Below are 22322 nucleotides of genomic sequence, written 5' to 3' on the forward strand. Positions count from 1 at the left end.
GACAAAGAGAGGAAGAAGGCAATCGAAAGGGCGAATTCGAGGTCGAGAAAAGGGCAAACTTTTCTACGCTTTCAACTCGGTCTATTCCTCATATACGACATACGATCGGATGCGGGTCGGATCCAAACTGAATCCGATAAGAATAATTCCCCGTCCTTTTTCACCTTGGCTCTATCAGGTCTTCGAGCCACACAACTCCATTTCTTCACCGCCTAAGATTGAAATACCAATGCATGATGTCAAAAAACAATACTTAAACATGTTGTTGACAGAGTAAACAAGTAATTGGTGATTTTGGTACAACAAGTCAATGATATAACAATAACTTGTTACAAATTCAAGCAATCACAGACATAAAAGTTAATATGTACTATCAGGTCTTCGAGCCACAGAACTCCATTTCTTCACCGCCTAAGATTGAAGTACCAATGCATGATGTCAAAAAACAATACTTAAACATGTTGTTGACAGAGTAAACAAGTAATTGGTGATTTTGGTACAACAAGTCAATGATATAACAATAACTTGTTACAAATTCAAGCAATCACAGACATAAAAGTTAATATGTAATAGAGAAATCCACTATTACTTACAGCAATGTGACACCAGTGAAGGCAGCTCACTGATCAACTTGAACAGGTACCTTGATTGGATTAGCTATCAGAGACCAGCATTTAGAGAGCCAACTTGGGTACGTGACATTTTTGCACGGATCCTATCCATCACTTAAGATGGACTACTGCTCATCAGAAACAAATTGAAACATTAGCTCAACCTTCTTTTTCTTGGGCACTGAAGTGGCTGAACTATCATTTTCCTGAAAGTATATTTCCACATCACAATAATGAGATCACATAATTAGTTTTGTGAGGAACTTTCATGAATGAATAATCAAAATTAAGCTGTGCAAGATTTAAATCCTAAAATTTTGTGGAAATAACACATTGTAATACCAGTATAGCATGCTAAAATGCATCGAAATCGACTTTCCAGAGCAAGAAAGAAGGACAGCATCCATAAAATTTGCATTTCAAACAGAGGACGGCTTTTGAGATGTTGGCATTTGTTCTGTGCATTTTCTGACGTGAACTTGGTTATCTGACCATGAAGTGGGTGATTTGCCATCAGCCATCTGCATTTGCCCCAGTAGAAAGGTTGAGCTACCTCGACCTGCTGCTTGCACTTTCAGCTGCTTCACCTTGTCTTCTTTTCTCTTTTTATTTTGTGATGACAGCCTCTGGAAGTTTTGCATAGTTTATTAGAGCTCAGGAAAAGAGATAAGTGTTTTTTTTATACAATAAGTGCTTGCTTTGACTAAAATAGCATTGTTCATTTCCTTTCTGCAGACAACATAAAGTGGCAGCTTAGCTGGTACCTCTAGCTTTCGAATATTAGATGGTTAGAACTTTTAGGAATTCCCTAAATTTGACCACCATGGCATATCATATGAATATATTAATGTGTTGAAAAGAAAAACAAAACAAAGTGAGGATCACTGTTGATGTAAAGGCAGCAAGAAAAACCATATGAATTAGCTACGTTAAGGACAACAAAAGCTTCAGGGCATGGTAAATGCATAAAAAGGCAAGACAAATAGAGTGGAGAAAAAGAAAAGGATCAGAATTCAGATCTAAAAGATTTGGCTGATTTTCATATCTCATATTTTGTAATTTTGAGGTACCAAAGGTTGATAAGATCAGAAAATATATATCTCGTAGTTTCGGTGACCCAACCCAACCTATTATCCCAGTTGTTTGGATAAAAGGATCTTAGCTACATGGCCCAAGAAAGCTTAGGCCCGAGTTTTTATAAGAAAGTCTGTCAAACCTTATATCACAACAAAATCCATTAGCCACTTCCAACAGAGACTCATCATGACATATATAGGCCTTAGATATGTGAATATCAAAAAAGAAAACACCTCATAGTGCTTTTAGGACGTTATATAAAAACTACTACATGTAAAAGTGCATGAGAGATAGTGAATTGATTTTACTGACTACAGATTTGACAAGGTCTAAGTTATGGCAAATAATGTATAAACAAAGGAGACTACCTTATAACTAGGTATGAAAATAAAAATGTCCAATTGTATAAACTGAAATACACAGAAGATGAGGACTACTAGGTGGTGGTGCCTGTTAAACATGAAAAAACAGATGGGGAGTAACTAACATTGGTACTAGCTTTAAAAAAGATCATCAATTACATATGTCATAAGCAATGGCATTGTATAGGGCAGCACATAGGATAAAGGAAAGGAACAAATAAAATCACAAGGGTCAGCACCGGGCTCTCACCAGTCTGCAATAACTACAAATGAGTTTACTAAGCATATTCAAGATCTGCAGGCATAAGTAAAGGTCTATACCTTACATATCCATCTCTTAAACTAACGAAAACATCATTATCTGGGTAAAAAAGTTCATGGTTGTAAATTAAATGAGACTAATCAAGTATGGAGTTGCAACTTCACCAAAAATAAGCAAGAAAAACGAACAAACAGCCCAACTGCATCTAAACAAAATAATTTAACAGAAGGGTCACTCGTAGAAAACTTTGACTAGATATTTTAGCATGATATCTAGAAACGAAAGTGCTCTGTCAATTCTTTAGGAAATGGAATGTTGGTTGTTAGGTGAGGTGTCTAGTAAAATATCTGTAGCAGAAAGATGTTGAGAAGTGGAACAGATACCTGGCATTACTAGGAATAATACGATAACATTGCAATTATAATGTCTCAAATAGTAAGGAGAAGATGGAGTAAAATGTTTAAGGTGGTCAAGGTGTAGCTTATGGTGACAAAGTAGTGAAAGAGTAAAGACTTAATTTAGGTGGCAATCAAAGAAAGACATGATCAATGGTCAAGAACAGGTTTCAGATCTTATTAATTAAGAATATGGTTCTAATAGAAGTAATGTGGAAATTATGGATGTCGCAGATGCAGCCTTGAGGGTTACACTAATCTGAATCTAATTCAAATAAAGAAAAACAATTAAATCTTCCAATATTCTCATTTGAAACTTAAGAAGGTACAACTTGTTAATCCAGTAAACCTGCCACAAAATCTTACTGATGTATTCGTACTAGTGACTTACCTTGACATTGTTCCAAGGAAGACAATTTACACTGCAATTTCCTAGGATTTCACTGGGGTGTAACTATTATGACATTAAATCAATAACAAAGAAGGATTTCTGCAAATGCTTGTAAAGGCAAGACAGAATAAGCTACTTCTTTGGAGTAATTGGTCATCAGGAATTTCATGAAATAAGTTAATTCCTAATTACATTTAAGACTCAACTTTGTAAGTGTCAAGTCTCAACCAATGTAATTCCAAATGACCAGTCTCCTAACGTTAGTGATGTCTACAGAGAGAAATCTCATTAATAAACCAACAGATGTTGTCTCCTCGAATTGGAAATGATCAAATAAAATTTTCGACATACCAACAAAGACATGTTGAATAAACCATGGATTGAGCTCAGAGGATGTCAAAATTCAAATCGACAAGCACTTCAAATTCATGGGTATTACAAATGACAGCCAAAAATCTTTATTACCAAAAGAAAAAAAAAAATATATATATATCACAATATAAGTCTGCAATGTAAATGAGAAATAGTTATGCGAAGGATGCACCATAAGCTGAGCTGTTGAGAGGGCAGTATCCAGTAAGACAACTGTATGGTGCTCACTGAGATAGAGCTTTCAAAGTAATGCCAGTAAACTGTATAGCATTTCCAAGTATCTTCAAACAACATTGAAGAATCCTTCTGACCAGAGATTGTCTGAAGTAGGAGATTGCAAAAACAAATTTGAAGCAGAGGAGGAGAAGGTGAAAGGAGGAGGAGAAATTTGCAAATAGGCTTGGCCTTCAACCATCAGAAACCATACTCTTGCCTCCTTACATACAGATCAAAGACTTCAAGTTTGAGAAAGAAAGGGATGCCATGAGGCAATATCACTCTGTTTCTTTTTGGGTGTTTCCAAAGTTCAAAATATCTCCACCCACAAAGCTAGAAATTCTGCATCAGAGCTTATAAAATAAAAAGAACTATATGATATTATCAGTAGTGTTCTCCTTTTGGTATTGTTGTTGCTGCCAGTAGCAATTCTTAGTTCATTTTCTACAAAATATAGGGCTATTTCTTACTCATTTCACTGATCTTTTTGTACACGACTTAGTGAAACTTGGCCATACTAACCTCTAAGTCAACTGTGGTAGAGATGTGCATCCTCCTCCTCTTCCGCATCATATTTAAGGGATTTCAAATCAGAGTCATAACCTGGATCTTTCATGTTATTGTAAAATTCTTTCATAGTAGCATAAATCACGCCAATATGTTCCTGCTGTATATTCCCAGTGACAGATTTAATCTTTTTCTTTATTTGAGTCCAACTGTAACCTGGCCTTGTTATCACATGTCGATCTATCATCAACTTTCTGACTTCTTCAACTTCATCCCACATCCCAAGAGATGCATATAAGTTAGAGAGTAAGACATAGTTACCTGAATCTTGTGGATCCATATCAAACAGTCTCTCAGCAACCCTCCGACCAAGTTCCACGTTCTGATGGATTCTGCACGCACCAAGAAGTGCAGCCCAAACCACAGAGTCTGGCTCGATGGGCATGTTCTCTATGAACTCCTCAGCTTCAGATAAGTAACCAGCCCGCCCTAGAAGATCAACCATAGAAGCATAATGCTCTCTTGATGGCATGATTCCATAAACTTTGCTCATTGACTTGAAATAGTGCCATCCTTCGTCAACTAAGCCACCATGGCTACAAGCACATAAGAGAACTAAGAATGTCACTGCATTTGGAAGGACTTGTTCAGACTTCATTTGCTCAAAAATCTCCACGGCCTCCCTTCCAAGACCATGTTGAGCACATCCTGCGAGCATTGAGTTCCATGTAACTATATCACACTCAAACATCTCATAGAAGACCCAAAACGAATCTGCACAGCCACACTTAAAGTACATTGTAATCAAAGCATTGCCAACAAATAGTTCCAGATCATAGCCCATTTTAAATGTAAGGCCATGGATCTGTCGGCCAAGGTTTGTGGCAGCCAAACTCCCACAAGCACTTAGAACACTAGTGATCGTCAGAGAGTTGGGTAGTATTCCTTCGTTTAACATTTTGAGAAAGAGTTTCAAAGCTTCATTCCAATTTTCAGCCTGTGCATATGCAGATATAATGGCAGTCCAAGACACAACATCTCGCTTCGACATCTTATCGAAAGCAATTCGTGCATCCTCCATCATGTTATTCTGAGAAAGAGCAGTTATCAAAGAATTCCAGGAGACAGTATCTCTTGCTTTCATCCACCGGAAAACGCCAGACACAGCTTCAATGTTCTTGCACTTGGCATACATGGTAATTAAACCATTGTTAACATAAGAATTGAACTGAGAACCTGCTTTTAGGGAAAGCGAGTGTAGTTGTCTGCCAAACTCAAGAGCTCCAATATTACCAGAGGCAAAGAAACCACTGGTCAAACTTGAAAGGCTGGGCAACATCCCAAGCCTATGAAGTTCCGACAGAAGATGCAGAGCTTCTTCATTCTCTCCATTCTGCGCACAACCAGCAATCATCGCAGACCATGAGACTGCATTCCTCATGGGCATCCTATGAAACAACTGCTTTGCTTCATCTAACATATTGTTCTGTGCATACCCAGCAATCATAGCATTCCAAGAAACCACACTAGGATTGGGAATCTGTTCAAAAAGGATTTTTGCTGCACTTATCCTGCCATTCTGAGCATAGCCAGTCAACATTGCAGTTTGGGAGGCAAGGGACTTCACAGGATCCCTCTCGTAAATAGAGATGGCATCATCCAACAGCCCAGTATGTGCAAAGGTAGCAATCATCGTGGACCAAGAGTACTCATTCCTCTCTGGCATTTGTTCAAAGAACTTCACTGCTTCATCCAACCCTCCGCCATCCTTCGTGTAAGCATTCAGAATAGCTGTTCCCACTACCACATCCCCTTCGAAATTCGTCTTGATCACCAAAGTACGTAGGTTTTCGAGCAGCTTGAGATTGCCAAGAGCCACAACTGCAGAGATAGCGGCCGTGAAATTAGACTGGTCTGGTCTCACTCCTTCCCGATGCATTCTAAGGAAAGTCTGCCAAGCCTTTCCATGTTCATTAACCAGAACATACCCAGAAATCATCACCGTCCAAGAAACCAAGTCCTTCATGTGCATCTGCTCGAACAATTCCTTCGCTTCGACCATCTGATGAGCATGGCAGTACCCAGTGATGATAGCATTCCACGATGCAATATCATGCATCGGCATCGTATCGAAGAGACGCCGAGCCATGCCGACATACCCATTCTGTGCATACCCACTAATCAAAGCGTTCCAGGAAACCGTGTTGCGCTCGGGCATCAAGTCGAAGAGTAGCTGGGCCTCCTCGAGGCAGCCACTTCTGGCATAACCAGAAACCAAGATGGTCCACGTCCGTGTGTTCCTTCCAGCAAAGGCGTCAAAGAGCCTCCGGGCATCATCCATCATGCCGTTGAGGGAGTAGCCAAAGATCATGGAGTTCCAGGTGATGGTGTCTCTGTGGGGCATCGTATCGAACACGCTACGTGCTTCGCTTACGTAGCCGAGGCGACACAAATCTTGGATCCTGGCGGTGTAGCGAGAGAGATCGTTTGCTGGATACGAGCTCACAGGAAGCGGGAAATTAGACAGGGATCGAAGAAGAGAGTGATGCAAGGAAAAAGAGTGATGGATGGCGCTGCTCCATCTCAGGCCAATCATCATATCAGAAATATATTTACAACGAGAGAGAGAGAGAGAGAGAGAGAGAGAGAGAGAGAGGGTGGGCTTGAAGGAAGAGAAGAACAAGGTGGGTGTTAGGTTGGTGAAGGAGGCTCTGGCGAGGAGGACGCGGAGCAACGCCGGAGTCGAGAGAAGACGAAGGCAACGTTTCCTGGCGGGAATTTTGAAGTCGGGTTTTGTTTGGTTTGACCAAACGAATCTCAAGTCAACAATTAATGGCAAAATTTGCACTCATATAGATATGTATGACTTCAGCACAAGTCATTTGGATATTTTGCTCCCTAAATTGAAATTATTTACCTTAATGATTTGCATATAATTAATTATAGTTAATCTTCTTAGTTAATTATCATTTGATTATTAAATATAATTTTAAAATAATAATTTATCCTGAACAAGTCATTTGGATATTTAAAATCTTAAATACCCTTAACCATTTATCTTCTTTTTTTTCCTCTTTTTTCATATTGATTGACCAACCCAAAAGTGAACCAATTTAATTATAGTGTTTTTACATAACACAAAAATATTATAATGTGTCATAATATTTTTCTAATATTATTGAAAACAAAAACCTTATGTTATTTTTAGTGCTTTCCTATTATTACTGAAAACACACTGTAATAGTATAAAAACACTATTAACATTATAATATAATATTTTTTATATTACATTATAATATTCCTATATTACTAAAAGTATTATAATATAATATATAAAAAAAATATTATAACTTGATTAAATCATCCTATGAAAATGGTCCATAGCAAGAACAAAATATAAGAAGAGTATTTCAAGTATTGGGTAAAAAAAGGATTTTTCTTTTTCATGAATTCATCAAAATAAAAAATCATCTTAGAAAAAATGATCCCTAAATTTGTTAAATAAAAATCACTTGTCATAAATCTGTAAACCAAGTTACTTGCAATATATCCACCAAACATTTACACCAACTTAAGCTTCAAACCTTGGATTATGCATATAATGTATGTCATAGTGATTTCATTTAATGTGGCTCTAATATCATTTATCATGAACTGATGTAATGAAATAACTAGTTCATTTACCTATGTAAAAGTAGTAGAGTGATCGATCAATCTCTTTCGTATATTCTTACAGTTCGAATATTATATATTTTAATTAATTAAATTATTTACATGACTAAATATTAATTATAACAAAGAAATAATACGACCACGGCGCATAGATCTGCGCCGACAGAGGCTCCATAAAAATCTAAGGAGTACATCAAGGCACCGACGCTTCAAATCGAATCCGAGCCGTCCGATTTGTCCATGATCCTTTCTCCCACCTACTCAAATATCATCGCGCCCACGCCGTGACGGATGTCGCCGGGGCAATGGACGGCTTGGATGGACCGACGGACCACCGATGCATTGACTGATGGCGACAGCGAAGACATCACATGCTGCGCCACAACGGTAGCGTAGGCTTGCGAAGGCAGCGACAGATCGCAACAGCTCAGCGACGGGTCGCGTTCACGTGCACTGCTCGGGGCTACGTTGCCAGAGGAGCGGCAATTAACCGGCACATGTACGTGTCTTCCGTATAATACCCATACTAGCCTTGGATAAATGGAGGAAGGGCTTCTTGCATGCTGCCCTTTGTAGTTATCTTCAATTACATATACATCCTCACAGTTCTCATAAGCTTCCTGATTTCCAATTTCATTGTGAATTAAAAATGAATAGTCAAAAACAAAGCTTACATGCTAAAAATAGTCAGAAAAGTTAATATTTTTAATGTAAATAAAAAATTATATATATTTTAATTTATATGGAGCTATATCATATAATCTATTTTTGATAATCGAGATATTATGACGTTATTATTATTATTGTTATTACATAAAATATATAATAAATATATATCTAATTCTATATCAATTGAAGAGTAAGGAAATTAAGACCATGCGAGGTCTATTCAAATAGACAAATGATGATTTATCATTTACAAGATTTGAAAATAATGATTTTATAAATATTTTTTTATATTTTATAGATATACAATATATATAATAAAAGGAAAAAACCTAAAAATCCATGTTAAACACTACCAATAACATTACTAAATATTTAATTATATTAACAAAATAAATAAGTATAATATTCTTGCTCAAAGTTTTATAAAGATACATTTCAGATTTTGCTAGAAATATACACACACATTCTCTCTCTCTCTCTCTCTCTCTCTCTCTCTCTCTCTCTCTCTCTCTCTCTCTCTATATATATATATATATATATATATATATATATATATATATATATATATATATATATATATATATATATATATATATATATGGGGTAAGTATAATTTGTAGGGATAAATATAAATATTATTGACTTTAGAGGGATATATATGCAATTTGACCAACATATACATCAGTGAGGGTAGACTTGACTTGTTCTTGGGAAGATGACAGCCGTCCAAACAGCGGGGCCCACCGGAGAAGGCGGGCCCCGCGCCCGCTTTTGTCTTCCCTCGTCGCTCCGCCTTCCGCCATACCATATCAATCAAGCCACCCCCAGCCCTCGAGAGCCAAACCAGATCTACCCTTTCTTCTTCCTCCTCCTACCCAGACAAAGCTCGACCTTTGCAAGCGGGCGACGTAGAGAGAGATCTCGAGGAAGATGAGGGAGATCATAAGCATCCACATCGGGCAGGCCGGCATCCAGGTGGGCAACGCCTGCTGGGAGCTCTACTGCCTCGAGCACGGCATCCAGCCCGATGGCATCATGCCTAGGTCTCTCTCTTCATACCATGTCTTCTTTAACCCCCGCCGAATGTTTGCCGTTTGTTGCTAATCCTTGTTTGTGATCGCAAGCATTTGTTAATAAGACTCTCCTTCTTGGGAAAAAAAATTCCTTTTTTTGTTTTTATATTTATTTATACTTGATAGCTACATCATTAGCCCCATTTTTGTCTCACCAAAATTCCCCCTTTTGTATGGTATTATTTGTTTGTGATCGCTATTTTTCTTTCGTAACAGTTTCTCTTTTAGGGGAAAGTTAACTTCATTTTTTTTTGTTTTATTATTTGATATATACCTGTTTACTAGATCTCCGACCTCATTTCGTTTTCATCGAAAGTCCCGTTAGCAATGTTTTTTTGTGATCTCTTTTGTTGAAATCGAAAAGTTCTACACTTTTTATTTGATTTACGTTTTTTTTTCTTCATGGTTGACCTCAAATTGGTTGTATGGCGCCAGATCTATTGATTGTTTGGCTCAGATTCCCTTTGGGGGTTCTCGTATGTTAAAAAGAGAAAAGAACGAACTCTAGGCCAAAGATCTTTTTTATCGATTTGCGATTTAGAAACAGAAGTTAATATGGAGAGCGGTGGACAAAGATCTATACTTTATGGTGTTTTTCATACTATATTAAGTGTGTGATTCAGTAATGGTGAGTTTTGAGGTCATCCATGGCTTTCATGATGCTTCATGGGGACTAATAATTGTAGTTCTTAGGAGTAAAGGTATGTCCTCTTTTGAGTACTTGTTTTCCGTGACTCTAACAGAGGTTATTGATCTTTCGTCGTTGATCTTTAGATCCGTAACTGTAACGGAGGGTATTGATCTCATCCGTGGTCAGGCTTCTTTTGGATGTTTGATGAAACAGATACTTCTACTAGATCTAACGGGCAGTGATTCTGCCTCACAAATCTTTAAAGCTGCAAGTGCTTGCTCTGATCTTATGATCTGCTTGGTTGCGACTGATCTGTACTTCCTTTTCCACAGTGATTCTTCGGTGGGAGTTGCAACAGATGCGTTCAATACCTTCTTCAGTGAGACCAGTGCTGGCAAGCATGTCCCAAGGGCCATCTTTGTGGATCTTGAGCCCACTGTCATCGATGAAGTGAGAACTGGGACATATCGCCAGCTCTTCCATCCAGAACAGCTCATCTCTGGGAAGGAGGATGCCGCAAATAACTTTGCACGGGGTCACTATACAGGTAGCTGATACTTTTCTTTTAAAATTAAGGAATTATTATTCAGATCCTGAGTTTAGGTTTTGATCTTGGTTTTTGGTAATGAACTACAGTTGGGAAGGAAATTGTTGATCTCTGCCTTGATCGAGTTAGAAAACTAGCAGACAACTGCACTGGTTTGCAAGGATTTTTGGTCTTCAATGCTGTTGGTGGTGGAACTGGATCTGGTTTGGGTTCCTTGCTGCTAGAACGGTTGTCTGTGGATTACGGAAAGAAGTCAAAGCTCGGCTTCACCATTTATCCTTCTCCTCAGGTAGCACCAAGCTGTGAAGATAGTTTGCTTTCAGTTCATGTCAAATTGCCCGTTTTGTTGTTGATCTTTGTGATGCTCAAGTAAAATTTTGATTCTTGGAGGATGCTGTGGAAAAAATGCTTTGATTTGGTCAACCCGGTTCAAAAAGCATAATATCAAACACATTAGTTTGATATGTCAGATCTATAAATTTTCTGAGAAATTTTCCAAGTTTTACTTTAGTCTATATGATGGTCTGGTAGGATGCATATATTGAGGTCAAATCATGTCTGACTGCAAACCATAATTTGGCAGGCTTAGTTGACTATTAGAGCACTAAGTTTATTGAAATTCCTAAGAAGTTCCAAAAGATTCCAGAAAATTTATCAAATAATATTTCTTATTCAGAAATTGATTTAGTTAGCTGTATATCTTTCTGAATTTTGCGCTAATTGGTCCTTTACTAATTACTTTAGAACTTGCATTTCAGCTTAGGCCTTGTACGTTCTGTTGAAGCAAAGTTCTCTCAACAACCATGAAATAAAAACAAGTTGATATCCAGGACAAATGGTCCCATTGGAATTTGCTTATGTACACCCCCAAATTTTGTGGGCGTTCAATGTTTTTAGCTGGGAACTGTATGGCAATAGGAAGTTGTGCACATCTTCTTAGATGCATGTTGAGAAAAATCTTACTTTTCTGTTTGTCTCATGATCTGGACTTACCTGTGATATTTCTTGCTGTAGGTCTCTACAGCTGTTGTGGAGCCATATAACAGTGTGCTTTCCACCCATTCCTTGCTTGAACACACAGATGTTGCAGTTCTTTTAGACAATGAAGCCATTTATGATATCTGCAGGAGGTCTCTAGATATTGAGAGGCCAACTTACACCAACTTGAACCGGTTGATATCTCAAGTCATATCCTCTTTAACCACTTCTTTGAGGTTTGATGGAGCTATTAATGTGGATGTTACAGAATTCCAGACCAATCTTGTGCCCTATCCTAGAATCCATTTTATGCTCTCCTCATATGCCCCTGTTATTTCTGCTGAGAAAGCATACCATGAGCAACTATCTGTCCCTGAAATCACAAATGCAGTGTTTGAGCCATCAAGCATGATGGCAAAATGTGACCCTAGGCATGGTAAATATATGGCTTGTTGTCTGATGTACCGTGGGGATGTCGTGCCCAAGGATGTGAATGCTGCTGTCGCGACCATCAAGACAAAGAGGACTGTCCAATTTGTCGACTGGTAATCAGCCGCTATACTTTTTATTAGTCTAATTTGCGTTATGGGGCTTCTTAATTGACCATATTGATGATGTTTTGTGAAGGTGCCCTACTGGTTTCAAGTGTGGGATAAACTATCAGCCACCGACAGTGGTCCCTGGAGGCGATTTAGCACGAGTGCAGCGTGCTGTATGCATGATCAGCAACAATACTGCCGTTGCTGAGGTGTTCTCACGTATCGACCATAAGTTCGACCTGATGTACTCAAAGCGTGCATTCGTCCACTGGTACGTGGGTGAGGGAATGGAAGAAGGTGAGTTCTCGGAAGCCCGGGAGGACTTGGCTGCTCTCGAGAAGGACTACGAGGAGGTTGGAGCCGAAGGTGCAGATGATGATGAGGAGGGAGAAGATTTCTAAGCATGTTTGATTGCTTCTTAGTGTTTGCTTGTGTTCTATCATCATGCATTTATGCATCTCTAGTTGCTACTACTTCTATTGTTGTCTTGCTTTTGTGTTGCATGTTTCAGCTGTCGAATTTAAATCGTGGTTGTTAAAACGCTATTTAAATTATCGTTTGTGGAAGAAGCTTGCTTTTGTTACATTAAATCGTATGAAGGATGGATATGCTGATATAGCACTGAATGGATTGCGATTACGTTAAATAGTCACAAAAGTAGTGATGAAAGATCATGGGATCATTTTCCGACACGTTTTACAACCGGCTGATTGAGAAAAGAAGGCTTCTGTTGTCATGCTGTGAGATTTGAGATTCATATGTGCCCTATGGAATTTATGGGATTTTGCTTATACATTTCTATTGTTATGAACGTTTCTACAAATAATATTTGAATATGATTATATTATACTATCTTAAATTATAATAAGACCAAACATGACTGAATTTAAATTTAGAATGTAGCAAGGTCATTTATTAGAAGCGATAAAATTCTAATATATGATAAAAATCGAAGTAGCTAAAATAATGTTCATTTATTAATTTAATATAGAGTCTTTTATGATAAAATAGGAGGTTAATTATAGATTAAATCTTATAATTAATTAGTTTTAATATCTTAAAATTTATATTTTTAAAAATTAAATTAAAAAAAAATATATACTTATGAAAGTAAAATATTTAACCTTATTTCTTCTTTACTAACTTTATATCATTTCGATTTATCACTAAATAATATTTCGTTTCATCACTAAAATTATATGATATTTTTTCAGTAAAATAGAAAAATATATTAAATATTTTATTTTTTTTAAATATAATAATATTAGAGATCTGATGCTAAAGTTGGCTACAGCTTTCGGCATTGCAACATGATCCAGTCCTTTAGATCAATCGCCGTCATAGCCCGAATTTTGATGCTTTTCTGACCCGTCCATGATCGCGCTTGCTGTTCTGCGTCAAGCAGCAAATCTCAAGCTATTATTCCGTGCTGCTCGGAACGCCAAGCGTCTTTCCCACCTTCGGTCGCTCCAAACCCGAAACGAGAGAGAGAGAGAGAGAAGGGCGACACGATCATGGCGAGCCTCGGCTCTCCTTCCCTACCCGTCTCCAATTCCCGCCCTCGTCCTCGTTGCAACCGCGGAGCGAGCCTCGACTCCGGCCGCATGAAAGCCATCTCGATGCCGAAACGTCTCGCCTCCCCTCGGTTCGGTCCAATTGGGTACCGCCACATTCGCTGCTTAACGGATTCGCCGAAAGAGATCGGCTCAGCGAAGCGACCGTCTGATCTCGTGGTTGCCGCTGCCACCGCCCAAGAACCCGAAGTTCGCACCGGGTAATTCCTTCTTGAATTCCTTTATTCTTTGGTTTTGTTTTTTATCAACTGATGTTGGATGAACAAAGATGTAATTTCCTTTTTTTAGGAATATATTGTGCACCTCAATTATGCTTGTAGATTTCAGAGTTAGACCAAGTTGCAGCAAGAGAGATAATTGATTTCCAGCCTCTATTTAGCTATCTTTCCTTAAAGTAAATGCATTAGTCCTTTTCTTCGATCTAGTTGAATAATTGGGATATAGCTTCTAAATGGAATGATTCCTAAGGTTATTTCCTTTCTTCTTGCCCTGAACGCTTGTGTTTTGTTTCGAAGGATATTTGAGTAACATGATCACCTGAACTGTGTTGTTAGTCGTCAAAATTAAGCAACACAGCCAATTAACTCTCTCATCCTATGTTAAACTATCCGTTCCTAAAACAATTTTTTATTTGTTATATAACAAGTGGAATATTTAATTTTTTCCAAAATCATTTTATGGCGTATATGAAGATGCTGTCCTATGATCAGTTCACACCTGGCTATGCAATCTTAATAAACCTGTCATTGTATAAGCGACGTGCGCAGTCATGTTTATAGCCCGCTTAACCATGAACATGCTTTTATAATTCCCCCTAACTACTACTGCTGTATGTGTTTTCCAGGGATTTTCAGGTTAACCTTTACTTATAACCATTTGATTGAATAATAATTTGTTGACAACATTGCACTTGGGTGTGTCTGGTTGTGTCTCAGTTTGTCCCATGACAATGTGAGAGTATCTCAGGTTAAAGGTTGAATCATGTTGGTTACAGCCTTCTTGATTTGCCCTGTTTGAGGGAATCTCAAGGAAAAACAAATTGTTGGCCGGGTGTGTAAGGACATCAACGACTTATTAATATTCATTTTTGACACAGGAAAATCCTCATGTCTACTCATTTTTTCTTTCTTTTGCGTGTTGGACGTACATACTTGCTTGAAATTTATAAAGAAGAAAACGGAAGGACTGGTAAATCAAATTCTCTCAGTAACTGTCAAACATTCCTAAATATTGTGCAAATATAACACAGGTTATGATGTCTCTACCTGTCTATAAAGATTTAGAAAAATATATATTACTGACCTGTCTATACATGTTTTCCTTTTTACGGCTTGGTTTCATCCAAGTTCTTTGAGGAAAAAAGTACAAAAGAACAGTGGGAACAGCTCGCAAGCATAAATTTGTTGTTTATCTATGATGTCTGATTTTCATATCTTCTGTCTTACAGAATGTGGAATTGGCGAGGTTATCGTGTTCGTTATCAGTCTGCTGGAGATACAGGCCCATCATTAGTTCTAATTCATGGTTTTGGGGCAAACAGGTGTATATCATATATGATTTGGTTTCCGTTTGCAGACAACTAGATGCCATAGGTATTTTTGTGCACATATTGCTTTAGACAATGATCACATGATAAATTATTGTCTCAGATTGTAAAATTTTTCACTCGAGCTCCATGGTCTTCTTGATGTATCCACTGCTTGTTTCATTTTCCATGTTAAAATTTAATTCTTTTGCACCTGCAGAAGCTTACGAATCCTATATGGATTCTTGTATATGCATTTGTCATGTTTGATATGTATGCTGTACACATCTATCTTTGTGAGCTCACGTGACTGCATGCATATGATGATGCATAGCCTGCTACTATGGGCTCTACAACACCCTCCACCCACCCCCCTCCCCCCCCCCCCCTTCCTCTCTCTCTCTCTCTCTCTCTCTCTCTCTCTCTCTCTCTCTCTCTCTCATCTTCTGCATTCTTACAGATTAAGCGAACATTGACATTTTACAAGATTGTGTTCGATTAATTTCTGCTATGAGCAACCATATCCACCACCTCACATAAAATGAGGATGTATCTCAAGACAGGATTTGTAGATCTTGAGCTGTAAGGGAAATATCTTTTGTGAGTAGACCTCCATGCAGCATCTCTATAAATGGAGACATTGTACTTTATTACGCAGACTAGTTACATAAAGGTGGATATTCAGTAGCACCAGAATTACCAAAAATGAAATAATCAAGTTCATGGAAGGTTTGTAGTTTCATCTTGCATGGCATACTTAAGAGATTTAGTACATCCAGTAAGAGATGGCTTGATAATGACAACAAAGAGGTGAAGAGATTTTTTTTTTTTTTCAGTTTTCATAAACTAATTCCGATATAGAGGATCAATGGAAACCTAAGTTTAATTTAGTTACATTAACAAGATCAAATAGAAACAACTGATATTAATGGAGCCATTTCAAAATAGCCAAGAAAAGGACTCTGTTTTATTTGTGGATATTTAAATTTATTGGTTTTGCAGGTTGGAAGTGATGAAACATAATATAATATTTGCCATTGTTGAGTTCAATTGAGCAACATCGATTTCTATGTGCAATGACATACATGTGCAGGATTGCCTCATGCTCACCTCTGTTATTGAATCATTCTATAATTTATATTAAGTTGAGCTATTTTAGAAGCATTAAAAAATTGATTGGATTTTCTAACTATCTTTCTGCTTTTGAATACAATGTCTTCAGATAAAATTTTTGATGTGAGTCTCCTTTTGCAGTGACCACTGGAGAAAAAATATTTCTGTCCTTGCAAAATCAAATAGAGTTTATTCAATTGATCTAATTGGTTATGGTTATTCTGATAAGCCAAATCCACGTGAGATTGGTGTGAATTCCTTCTATACATTTGAGACATGGGCAGATCAGCTGAATGATTTTTGTGCTGATGTGGTCAAAGATCAAGCATTCTTTATATGTAACTCCATTGGAGGTGAGTCTTAAGTCTATCAGTCTTTGGCAATCATTATTTGATATCAGTGATTACAGTCTGATGCAGCACCACAAAAAGAGGTTATGTTGTTTTTTTTTTTTTCCTTTTTGCATTTCTTCATGATTTTCTTGCAATATTTTTCTTTATGGAAATACTAGACAATTGCAATACTTTTCAGAATCTTTTTTGGAAATCTTTCTTAAATTTTTAATTGATGCCATTCCATCTATATGCTTAAGCTGATAGATAAGAATGATATATGATATTATAATCTTGAATCTTTCCCTCACGTGTGGATGGCATATAGATGGAATTAGAAAATATTGGTGAAGGGTGTAGAATGGATACTTCTTGATAGCCTGCTGGACCTTTGGAAGGAGAGATTTCCAATCTTAGTAATTTATTTATATGCTAAATATATTCACAGGAGTTGTTGGCCTTCAGGCAGCTGTTATGCAGCCTCAGATCTGCAAGGGTATCATTCTACTGAATATTTCCTTAAGATTGCTCCATATAACGAAGCAGCCTTGGTATGGAAGACCTTTTATAAGGTCATTTCAGAGCCTTTTGAGGTAGATACTTGTGCCCATGAACAATCTCATTCTTTCTTGTCATGGATCCATGATCACTCTCAAAGATTGGAGATTTTATTGACATAGGAATACAGCTGTTGGAAAGCTTTTCTTCAAGGCAGTTGCCACGCCAGACTCTGTTAGAAGCATTCTTTGCCAGGTGATCTTTTCAGACAGAACTTCACATTACATTAATGTCCATCTTAAACAACATTAAATTTTATTACCATGATTAAGTTTTCTATTTTTGGTTCTAATATTGTTAAGTTAGATACATGAATTCTAAAACATAATAGGCACAAATTTGTTATTTCTTTTTCTGGCATCACATACAGCAAAAATGTAATACTTAGAAGTTTGAATATCATTAAACCAGCAGCTTAAATAGTAACTTTTTTCTCGAAAAACAGAATAGAGCATTTCACTAACTTTGCTCTTCAAGCATTCCGTTTCTGGGTCATGGAGAAGGCAAACTTTTAGTGCTTAGCAGCCTGTAATGCCTCCATTTCTGCCATGCCTAATTCCTTTCCTTCATGCACCACAATACCGTCCCATTCTTTGACAGATAGGTTGAGATACTCAAGTGTGATTAAAGAGGTAAATTGGGATGCCATCATCTGTGCATTGTACCTTTTTAATACCAATTGAACTGTACTTTAGGAAAAAATTTCCAACATCTCCCCAAATAATTTGACTCTTGTTAACTTGAGCTAACTCATTGTCAACCTAAAAAACACCATCGTGGCATTTATCTCGTGATTGTTGGGTTGGTCAGAGTTGAGCAAACCCAATATAAGGTCAACTTTGTCAGTTTAGCATTGGGGGAATGTGTTGTATAGAGCTAGTCGTGTCATTTCGACATGCCTGATAGATGATTTAACTCTATATATACATACACACACATAGAGAGAGATAGAGTTGTACTAGAATTGTAATGGTAGAATTGAGTCTCAATCCTATAAACTCGAAACCAATCATGGAATTTGTAAATTGAATATTAGCTCTGTTAAGATGACCTATAGGTTTTGTACAATCTAGAACATATGCATCAAGTGAAGGAAAAAATAATTAATTCTAATGGCATAAAGTATCTTAATTTGGTTGAAAGAATAGAAGTATCAGAATAAGTAGGATTTCTACATATATTCATTCATCTAATAATAGCTAGATCTGAATCAATCATTTCAATCATTAATTAAATTGGCTTAGTTTCTTATACAATTCATTTTGTGTTAGTTTGATAAACACCAAAGATGTATCCACTAAGGTCTGCAATTTCGTACCGTACCGAAGTTTCGACGATCGCTCAGTATGGTACGAAACTATATACCGAGCGATATACCGTTCGGTATATCGCTCGGTATATATATATATATATATATATATATATATATATATATATATATATATATATATATAACTCAGCGACGTCGCCTCATTTATATATATATAAAAGATTATATATATATATATATATATATATATAATCCGAAAAAGGTGACATCGTCGAACGTCGCCTTTTTCTAAAATATTTATATAAATATAAATATATATATATATATATATTATTTTATTATTATTTTTCGTTCCACCCGGTAGTGGGCGGTCCACGTACTGGTATGCCGTCGGACCGGTACGTATTGCCCGTACCGGGCGATATCATTCGGTATTGCCTTCCTTATATACTATCCAATTATATGACTTTTAAATATAAATGTTTTAATATTTAAACATTGCAGATCATATTTGACAAATCGACTTTCAGGCTGAAGCCTCAATTAATCGTGAGGTGTCAGGATTGACGCCTAGATCCTCTTGTTAGGACTCTCTCTCTTTCTATATATATATATATGTATATATATATATATATATATGTATATATACATATATATATATATATATATGTATGTATGTATGTATGTATGTATGTATGTATGTATGTATGTATGTATATTTATTTATATATATGTGAGATACAAAGAGAACATAAAGATATTATCTCTATTGTCTTTGTCTAATATTCTTTGTTCCCTGATAAACATACTTAAATTGATAGTTGGTGTCCTTTGTGATGCAGTAATCTTTAAAATTTAAATATCCTAGCTATTTTTCATAAGTTATATTTGGCAGTTTATATATCTGCTGGTGGTCTTCTTTTAGTGGTTCTAACTAGATTCTTTTCAGTGTTATCATGACACATCGATGGTGACAGATGAACTAGTTCAGATTATCCTGCAGCCAGGACTTGAACCTGGTGCAGCTGATGTATTCCTCGAGTTCATCTGCTATTCAGGTGGTCCTCTGCCTGAAGAATTGCTTCCAAAAGTGAAGGTCAGTGAAGAGGTTCTCACTGTACAATGTATCCTTTTTTTCCTGCACGTCATTTTTTATAATGCGTAACCACTATAATTTTCTCGTACTGTTTCGTTTACTTCAGTGTCCTGTTTTGGTTGCGTGGGGTGACAAGGACCCATGGGAGCCTGTTGAACTTGGAAAACTGTATGCGGAGTTTGGTGTAGTAGAGGATTTTGTCATCCTCCCCGATGTCGGCCACTGCCCACAGGTTCTTCATCGACTTTCTGTTGCACTGAATTCAAGTCTGTTGACAACATCCTCCTTGACAACCATTTTTTTCTTTGCAGGATGAAGCTCCAGATCTTGTGAATCCGTTGATTCAATCATTTGTCGAGCGGCATACACCATGAAACGTATGTGCTCGCTGCTTCTGATTTCTGATATTTTTTTTTTTCTCTCCCACCATAAGCAATATTCCTAAATGTTCATAACACAATTTTTCACTAGACCACCAGAAGTTGAGAGAGAACTTTCCTGAGACTGATACCTCAGTTACGTGAACTTGAGTTTAATAGATTTTGAATTCTTTCGTTGTTCTTTCTTTCTTCTTCTTTCAAATGATATGGTCATTATTTTCTTAACAGAAATTCTTGAATATGGTAAGTAAAATGGTATTGACAATGAATTTATTTTCCTTAATCTCAAAACGACACTTTTCTAATGAATATATTTTTGGTAATTTACTTCTGCCCATTATCTGCCTGTTCCTGACATAATCAGAATGCTGACCTTCTCATGTTTGTCAACTGATGCTATTACCTCGCAGACTTCCAGCAGAAAGTTTCCATGATGCAGGTCACAGTCCTTCGTTTTGCAGCGGTATCCGCGAAATCAATTTCATTTTTACATGTGAAGTGAGCAGCCTCAAAAACACTTCAAGATGAGAACTCAAAAACTTAAGACTGGATAGGTTTGAATCAGGTGAATCTTTCAGCCCGAGTTGATCTGGTTGGGTGAAGCTGATGTCTCCTCCTAATTCAATCGCTTGCTATCTTTTCGAAATAATGTGCACTGGTTGCCAATGATACAAACAAAACCTCTCCAAGTTCAAAACATCAACCAAAAAGTTGGTGATGATGATCTCAGTTGGTAAGGAAGAGCATGACCTCCTTTGTTTTTAGGTCCCTCTGTGCTCTGTTCTCTTCTTGCCGTGTGTAGAATCATGCGCTTCATTCGGACACGATGACATGCACATTAGGTTAGGATCTGTGGCTTGGAAGTTAGGAAGACAACAAAGAGGAAGAGGCCCAACACATTGTTTGTTTGTTACACGTCACCATAATTAATTAATACCCGCTCAATTGCCCTGTAAAGTACATTGTAAGAGAACAATAAACGCCAATTTCTTCTGCAAATAAATTATCTTTTTTTTATTTATTTCAGAGCGTCCCTTTTTATCAAATTTAAATAAAAAAAGGTAAAAAGAACTATGCACAACAGGAAGAAAAGCTTTGGTCCGATCTAAAAGAGAAGGGCATGGGGTGTGTGTACCGAGGAGCCCTCCTTGTAAGCTGTCAAACTTGACATCTTCTTCCCCACCCAGGCAAAAGCAGCAAGGCAGCGACAATGTGAACCACCACCACCACAACCAGCTAAACCCCGACGACTCTTGAGGTTGTGTCTCTGGGACACCATGTCCCAAGGCAGGCAGGGTAAAAATCTGGGTCCATCCATGAAATTTCCACACGACTTACATTGACCTGTGGGAGGCTGGGACCAGCGACCGGGCCCACTCCGGAGCTGCTGGCCCCATCCCTCATCGCCCACTGGAAAGGTCACTCGAGATTTGTAGACAGTGACTCCTAATGAAGTACAAGTCCCGAGAGAGACGCTCGAGGAGTTTGAATGCGAACAACAGAAAGAAAAGAAAGGATCCAATTCTAAAATTCACTGAAAAAGCCATCGTCTCTGGTCCCCCCCCCCCCCAAAAAAATAAAAATAATATCTCAGGATCGAAAATTCTGCTTCGTGACAGAATTGATCGAACCTACTCTGATCAGATTGGATCGGATTGTATTGGTAATAATTCCTTACAGGTGAACCTAAAAATATTACCATGTTCAATCAATCCAACGTAATTGGTACGTTCAACGATCCGGAAAGGTTGGTGAAGTCATAATGCTATGATGTGTCCATGCAATTTCATATCCTACTCATGATATATTATTATGGATGCTATCAAGTTATGGCTATGATACAGACACTTGAGAGAGAGAGAGAGAGAGAGAGAGAGAGAGAGAGAGAGAGAGTGAAGTTATGCACGTTGGCAGTCGGCGAAATCTTGCAACGTGTGATGCTCTTGTGGTTCACCACCATCCACCTTGAGATGAGCTGAGTCGTGAGAGTGAATGGAATAGGAGCATCGATGTATCATTCTTCGTTGAACGATGAACTCAAGTCAAAAGTATTAAACTCTTGGGTTTGGCTTTTCTCGGACAATGAGATCCGATCAACCATTGAAATGGTGTGTGTGGAGGTGTTCGTGGGGAATAATGATGATGAGGATGTGTGGGAGGTGACCCTTGAAT

At 37.5% G+C, this 22322-nt stretch overlaps 3 protein-coding genes across 3 annotated transcripts; 2 read left to right on the forward strand and 1 right to left on the reverse strand.

The window, feature by feature from the left end:
• Positions 1-4: 4 nt before the first annotated feature.
• Positions 5-6997, reverse strand: LOC103994649 (pentatricopeptide repeat-containing protein At2g13600-like). The gene is made up of 4 exons (XM_065121649.1): positions 4515-6997; positions 954-1237; positions 594-817; positions 5-212 (listed from the first exon to the last, which is right to left on the reverse strand). Exons 1-2 carry the CDS (start codon positions 6790-6792, stop codon positions 1218-1220), a joined length of 2298 nt encoding a protein of 765 aa, XP_064977721.1. The 5' UTR covers positions 6793-6997; the 3' UTR covers positions 5-212; positions 594-817; positions 954-1217.
• A 2348-nt stretch (positions 6998-9345) lies between these two features.
• Positions 9346-12885, forward strand: LOC135619543 (tubulin alpha-3 chain-like). Its single transcript, XM_065121651.1, has 5 exons — positions 9346-9577; positions 10571-10785; positions 10875-11074; positions 11800-12308; positions 12391-12885. Exons 1-5 carry the CDS (start codon positions 9465-9467, stop codon positions 12701-12703), a joined length of 1350 nt encoding a protein of 449 aa, XP_064977723.1. The 5' UTR covers positions 9346-9464; the 3' UTR covers positions 12704-12885.
• An 859-nt stretch (positions 12886-13744) lies between these two features.
• On the forward strand, positions 13745-20914 carry LOC135619544 (pheophytinase, chloroplastic-like). The gene is made up of 9 exons (XM_065121652.1): positions 13745-14076; positions 15324-15416; positions 16656-16867; positions 17295-17439; positions 17527-17599; positions 19624-19770; positions 19877-20002; positions 20082-20147; positions 20561-20914. Exons 1-8 carry the CDS (start codon positions 13817-13819, stop codon positions 20142-20144), a joined length of 1119 nt encoding a protein of 372 aa, XP_064977724.1. The 5' UTR covers positions 13745-13816; the 3' UTR covers positions 20145-20147; positions 20561-20914.
• Positions 20915-22322: the final 1408 nt, after the last annotated feature.

Source organism: Musa acuminata, chromosome BXJ2-8, assembly GCF_036884655.1.
Source record: "Musa acuminata AAA Group cultivar baxijiao chromosome BXJ2-8, Cavendish_Baxijiao_AAA, whole genome shotgun sequence".
Taxonomy (NCBI): Eukaryota; Viridiplantae; Streptophyta; class Magnoliopsida; order Zingiberales; family Musaceae; genus Musa; species Musa acuminata.